The 6,000-nt window shown below is 39.7% G+C and overlaps 1 protein-coding gene across 5 annotated transcripts in view; it reads right to left on the bottom strand.

Moving 5' to 3' along the window:
* Window positions 1-3,260: 3,260 nt before the first annotated feature.
* Window positions 3,261-6,000, bottom strand: part of Slc18b1 (solute carrier family 18 member B1) — a 38,455-nt gene continuing 35,715 nt past the window's right edge. For 3 of the 5 annotated variants that reach the window (XM_076928126.1, XM_076928129.1, XM_076928130.1), the window contains 4 exons: window positions 5,504-5,578; window positions 4,303-4,396; window positions 4,148-4,200; window positions 3,261-3,743 (listed from right to left, as the gene is read on the bottom strand). In XM_076928126.1, the coding sequence (XP_076784241.1) occupies window positions 3,677-3,743; window positions 4,148-4,200; window positions 4,303-4,396; window positions 5,504-5,578 (289 nt within the window). In that variant the 3' untranslated portion in view covers window positions 3,261-3,676. The remainder of the gene's footprint in view (window positions 3,744-4,147; window positions 4,201-4,302; window positions 4,397-5,503; window positions 5,579-6,000) is intronic. The other 2 variants (XM_076928127.1, XM_076928128.1) reach the window with 2 other exon arrangements.

Genomic DNA, 6,000 nt, shown 5'->3' with positions numbered 1-6,000 from the left:
TTGTGCCTCTTTGGATCTAACAATGACTTAACTGGCTTACTAGTTAGTCCCTAAGCCTGAAGCTTGAGACATGCCAGCATTTAGTAATCATGGTGTTGTATGGCACAGTGTTGCCTTACAAATGACAGTGTTTTTGTCCTCTGCCCCCCCTCCCTTCTCTGCCTTCATCTGTCTGCCTTTACCCAGTCTACAGGCCTCACCTCTCTCCCTTCTCCCAGTAAACCTCCTTATACCTGACCTCTCGCATCTAGTAATTTCTCAAGAGTACATCTTGGCATGGGGCTGCAGTAATACCCCCTTGCTGTATTATATTTCAGCCTCATGTATTAAATTTGTTATCATGATAATCAGCCCCTTACAATGTGTTCTTTTAATGAACTTCTTGGGGGATGCATTTGTATGGCGAATGTGTTATACTGTGTGTGTGTTTGCTTGAGTGGCTAGCATGACACGGTTTAGGAGCCATTTTAGGTCAGATGATAAAGGGAATATTTTAGTAGATTGTTTAACTAGTTAGTGGTAAAAAAGTAGGTGACTGTAATGTTGGATTTATTGATGTTTTATGCAAAGTGACTGTTAAGTGTTGTTATTCAGGAGGGCATAGATTCTTTCTCCATCGACCCCTCTGACCCAGATGAAAAGTTGAAAAGTGTTTACATATGAGGCTTAAATTGTAGCGAGGATGTTCTCTGGACAGATTGAACTGATAAAGCAACCTAAGAATAATGCATTTTGATAAGGTTTACTTGGCATTAATCTTTTGTCTTGTGTTAATTGGACATTTAAATTTTCAAATTTCCTATTTCCCTTGATAGAAAATCAATGAAGAGTACATTATGGTATAAAATTGACTTATTTTTTTCTCCCCATACAGACATTCCATCCACCATGAGGCAGTGTTGCAGGAAGCAAGCAGAGAATGATGGCTGGGAAATAGGTGTGTTTTAATGATTAAAGATATTTACATGTCTAGATAATTTTTGTTATTTTTATTTTATGATATGGCTTCAGGTATAACATGTGACTTTATACACCAACTGTATTTTCACTGTTCATAAACTCTAACTCTTAAAGTTTATTTTACTATTAAGGATTTTTTCCTGAGGAAGTAAATATTCTTGCACAGAACAATTTAATATATTTTAGTTTATCTCAGCATTGATAGAAATATTGAGAATTGTGAAAAATATATAAGTATCTAGTATATCATGTTGTCAGTTAATCATCTATATAGAGTAAAACATTTTCTTTTTATGTGTCAATTTTTGAGAAAGTACAGTGAACATATAAAATTTTAATAATCAGTAAAAACAAATCATTTGCAGTTTGGACAACACATACCACTGTTGTCACTTGTAGCTTTACTTTAAAGACATGATAATCAAAACAATGAAGCCTAATTATTTTAGGGTTAAAAAAGTGAGACTGTATTTATAAATCTCTCAGGGGGCTTTTAAGTTAATTGTGTGGCAGGAAGCTGTAACTGTTGTTTATTGTCTTTTCTTTTCTTGGTTGATTAGGATGAGTACATGGCTGCCAAGATCCAGATGCTGGAGGAGCAGTTCTGCTATGCAGCAGGATGGGACACTGTCTGAAATATTTAGTGAAATACAGAGGTTGAGTACATTTTACTTTTTTGGTGCCCAATTTTATTGTGAACTTTTTAGGATTAAGAAAAAAAAATGTTTTAATCCTCAATTATTTATAATCTGTATTATTTACTTTTCTGTTGCTGTAAAAAAATAAAAATTAAAAAAAAAAACAAAACAAAATATATATAAAACCATGGTAGTTTATGGAAGAGATTATTTTGGCTTGTGCTTCCAGAAGGATGAGACTATCACGGCAGGGAGCTGAGAGATCACATGAGCTCCATAACTAAAGTTGAGAAGAATGAATTAAGGATCTTGAAGCCAGGTGCCCTGGATTTGTCCCAGTTTCCAACAGTTTCTCCCTGGCTTAACCCATAATGTTGAAATACAATTGGATAATACTGGAGCTAGGTCCATCTACCCCCTTGCTTTGTATTTCCATCCTTTAAAAATGTTCAGATCCGCTGGGCAGTGGTGGCACATGCCTTTAATCTTAGCACTTGGGAGGCCGAGGCAGGCGGATTTCTGTGTTCAAGGCCAGCCTGGTCTACAGAGTGAGTTCCAGGACAGCCAGGGCTACACAGAGAAACCCTGTCTCGAAAAAGAACAAAACAAAACAAAACAAAACAAAACAAAAACAAAAACAAACAAAAAAAACTCCAAAAAACAAAAATGTTCAGATCCCAAACTGGCTGCCTCTCTGACTGCTCTGAAAATGAAGTTTTTATTTTTAAGCTTTGGTACCTGAAGTCGAGAGACTTCCACCTCAAAATCAACAACAGTACCACGATTTGTTCTTTTATTGATCATCTTTATGAGTTATAAATTCTGGTGTTCATTCTCTCTTTCTCTTTCCACTGGTGTATGTTGCATAAGGGTATTGATTATATCCCTGGTACCTATCTATGCAAGGTTGATCCTGAGAAAGAATTCAGAAGATATTTCAGGGATTGTGCCCATAAACCAGTTGGTAGAATGCTTGCCAAGCATGCACAAGGCCCAGGGTTCAATCAGTACCCTGTGTAGTGGTGCATATATGCTAATCCCAGCACTGGGGAAGTTAAAAGCAGGAGGATCAGGAGTCCAGGGTTGTCCTCAGCTACACAGTGAGTTCCAGGTTCCCCTGAGATACTTGAAACATTGTTTCAAAAGCATTTTGAATGAATATAATAGTCAAAGATCATTTATTATTTAATTATAAAGGAAATGTAGCTACTACATTATGAAAATGAGTCAGGAGTTGACATTCTAACTTCAAGTAGCAGCAAGGATTTTTTGTGAAGTTGGAGTATTTCTCCAACATGGAGAACCTGGCTCTTGCCTGGCTGGGTATAGGTAGGTGTTGCCCAGCCTGGTAATGGAACACCCAGGAGTATGAAGACTAGTAAATACAATAAGCAAACAAATCATGGGACTAAAACAAAGATGTGCTAAGATCATAAACAAACAATGCTATGCAAATAATGTGTATAAGCCCAGATCATGACAAGAAATGTCAAAGAACCCAAGTACGTTCATCATTTTTTCTTAGACATGCCATGCAAACACTTTTAGAAAAACTTTGAGCTAATGCTCTGGAGTTTTTATATGACAGGCAGGAATTTTGCCTTTTTGATGAGTACAAACTTCAGTGCAGGCAGGCAGAGAAAGGCCATCTTTTGAAACTGATTTCATAAAATTATCTGTTTTATTTTATATGTTCAACGTGAATTAAATAGCTTCATTTTTCTCACTAATCGATTTTAAGAGGTACATTCATAGCATCTGTGAACTCGGAGTGAAAAGTGAACACAAGAATAAGAAAGCAAAACCAGGCAATGAAAACACCTGACAGGCAAGGTCAGTCTTTTAGAAACACTGGCTTCTGTTGGTTTACCCTTTTTCCTAGTCCTAGATGTTCCAATGGGCTGCCTTGGTGAGCCAGCTTTTCAGAACTACAGGAAGCACAGCCTGGCTCCAGGTCATGTAAAAGCAGCTTGACACTTCCAGGGTGCGAGTACAGGAAGCAGGGATCTCTGCTTGGCACACAGGAAGCTCCTCCAGGCTGTCTCTCCATCTGGATTAATCCAGAGCTTGTGAGGCGGCTAGGTGTCGTTGGGCAAGAGAGCAGCTTGTTCCTCCTCTGTGCCAAGGATGTTCTGAGCTTTAGATCTATAGTACAGAAAAAAAACAACAGTACTGGTTTTGTTAAGAAAAACAAACACAGCGGGTGGTGGCAACTGTGTACAGACCTTTAATTCCAGCACTAGGGAGGCAGAGCCAGGAAGATCTCTGAGTTTAAGGCCAGGGTTCAGGGCCAGCCTGTTCTACGTTGTGCATTCCAGACAACCAAGGATACACAGAGAAACCCTGTCTCAACTCCCAGCTCTGCCTCAAAAGAAAACTAAACACTAAGTATCTACATCTCAACTCAAGAACCTCCTTGGACCTGTCTGTCAAATAACGAGGCTTAGGATGCTTTGAAATTCAATAGCAAGCAGGATGGAAAATGATACTTCTTTTCTACTCTCATGAGCTGATTTAAGAGGAAAAAAGTCCAGCAGTTGATGACATACCTTCTTCTTGTTGCTGAGTCCTCCCAGAGATAAAATAAGGCCATCGCAACACCCTTTAATGCAATGAAATACACTATCAAAGTAAGTCCCCCAAGGCTAGTGTCTCCAAAATGTAAGAAAATGGAAGAAAGCCCCACACATCCCTGGTTACTCACACTTAGCAGAGTCCATACACCTTGTATAGCTGCTGCCCACTCGAAACCAATTTTCTCACACAGAAATCCTCCCAGGATAGGTCCCATGAAAGCACTAACGTGGGGAGAAGAATGTGTGAATAGCTAACAGTGCAAAAATGATACAGGATGCCCTGGCTGGAGAGGTCGTTCAGCGGTTAAGACTGCTCTTCTGGAAGTCCTGAGTTCAATTCCCAGCAACCACGTGGTGGCTCACATCCATCTGTAGTGGGATTCTGCTATGTCTGAAGACAGCTACAGTGTACTCACATACATACATAAACAAATAGTTCTTTTTAAAAAATGCAGGACACATAGTCACTGGTCTTCCTTAAACTAGAACAACAAAAGCTGAGCAAACAGAGCGATTCCTGGGCATAAAAGAATCCTAGACCTGGGTATGACTCGGTATTAGAGCACTTGTTCACAGAGTGTAAGGTCTTTACTTTGATTCCCCAGATCCAGTGCTGAGAGAAGGGGGTAGGAAAAGAGAGAGAGAAAGAGAGAGGGGGGAGGGAGAGGGAAAAGGAGAGGGAGAGAGGGAGAGAGAAAGAGAGAATAATGATTTGTAAAAGTGAAATTGCTGCTGAAGTTGGTGAGCTACATAACAGTAACAACAGCAGCTTAAAAGAACCCTTCTGCCGTGGGTGTGGGGGATGCATTACACAGGCCAGCACCCATAAGAAGGTCAGAGGACAGCCTTGTGGAATTGGTTCCCTTCTGCTCACCATCTTTATGTGTGCTCTCGGGATGGAGCTCAGGTCTCCAGGCTTTACCTGCTCAGTCATGTCACTGTCTACTTTTCTTTCTACTCTCAATATCTGAGTCAGTTCAGTACGTAGTTATGGACTCTGTATGTGTCACATTACAGTGTAAGGTATAGTAGAAAGTAAATAAATAAGCAAACAAGCAAGTGGATCAATAGAGGAATGCATTTTAAAAGTCTGAGCTATGCTACCGCTAAAGAAACTTTTAAGTATCACCCAAAGCACGGTTCATGAGGGTATCTTGGTTTGGTCTGCTGACTTACTAGACTTGGAGTCACACAGTGTGAATTAGAATTCTTGCTCTGCCTGGGTGAGCTTTTTTTGCCTTAGAGAACCACATGTGCCTTCTTGGTGTTTCAGTTTTCCACCTGTACCTTAGAGACAATACCTTCTCAGGAGCAAATAGATTCACTTACCCAACTGACCACATGGCACCAAAAAGACCAGATACGAGTCCCAGTGTACTTATTCCGTCTTCAAACCCATTTGCACTGTAGAGAGAAACATGGACATAATCCATCATGGAAAGAAAAACTGGAAAACTTGTATGGAAACATTGTCTGACAGATACATTAAGATAAACCAAGTATCATACAAAGAAACTAAGATAAGAACATTCCATTTGTAAATATAAAAATGAGTCTGGGAGCCAGAGAAGTAGTTCAGTGGTAGTATACAAGCGTCTTAGCTTGCCCAAGGCCTTGGGTTCAATTACCAGCACAAAACAGACATCAATCCCACACAAGGAACATAGGTAGCTGAAGAAAGTTGGGAACAGGTGAGGTGGCTCTCCCCAGGGAAGAGCACACTAATTGTTTGTCCAGTGCCAATTGGTCATCTCTGAAAACACACATACCAGTAACATCATAGATAATGACTAAGTTTAGGAACATATGTGTAAACAAATGCATAC

Source organism: Arvicanthis niloticus, chromosome 30 (genome assembly GCF_011762505.2).
Source record: "Arvicanthis niloticus isolate mArvNil1 chromosome 30, mArvNil1.pat.X, whole genome shotgun sequence".
Lineage (NCBI taxonomy): Eukaryota > Metazoa > Chordata > Mammalia > Rodentia > Muridae > Arvicanthis > Arvicanthis niloticus.
Note: the sequence above shows the minus strand (reverse complement) of the source record. Positions and strands in the feature narration are given on the sequence as shown.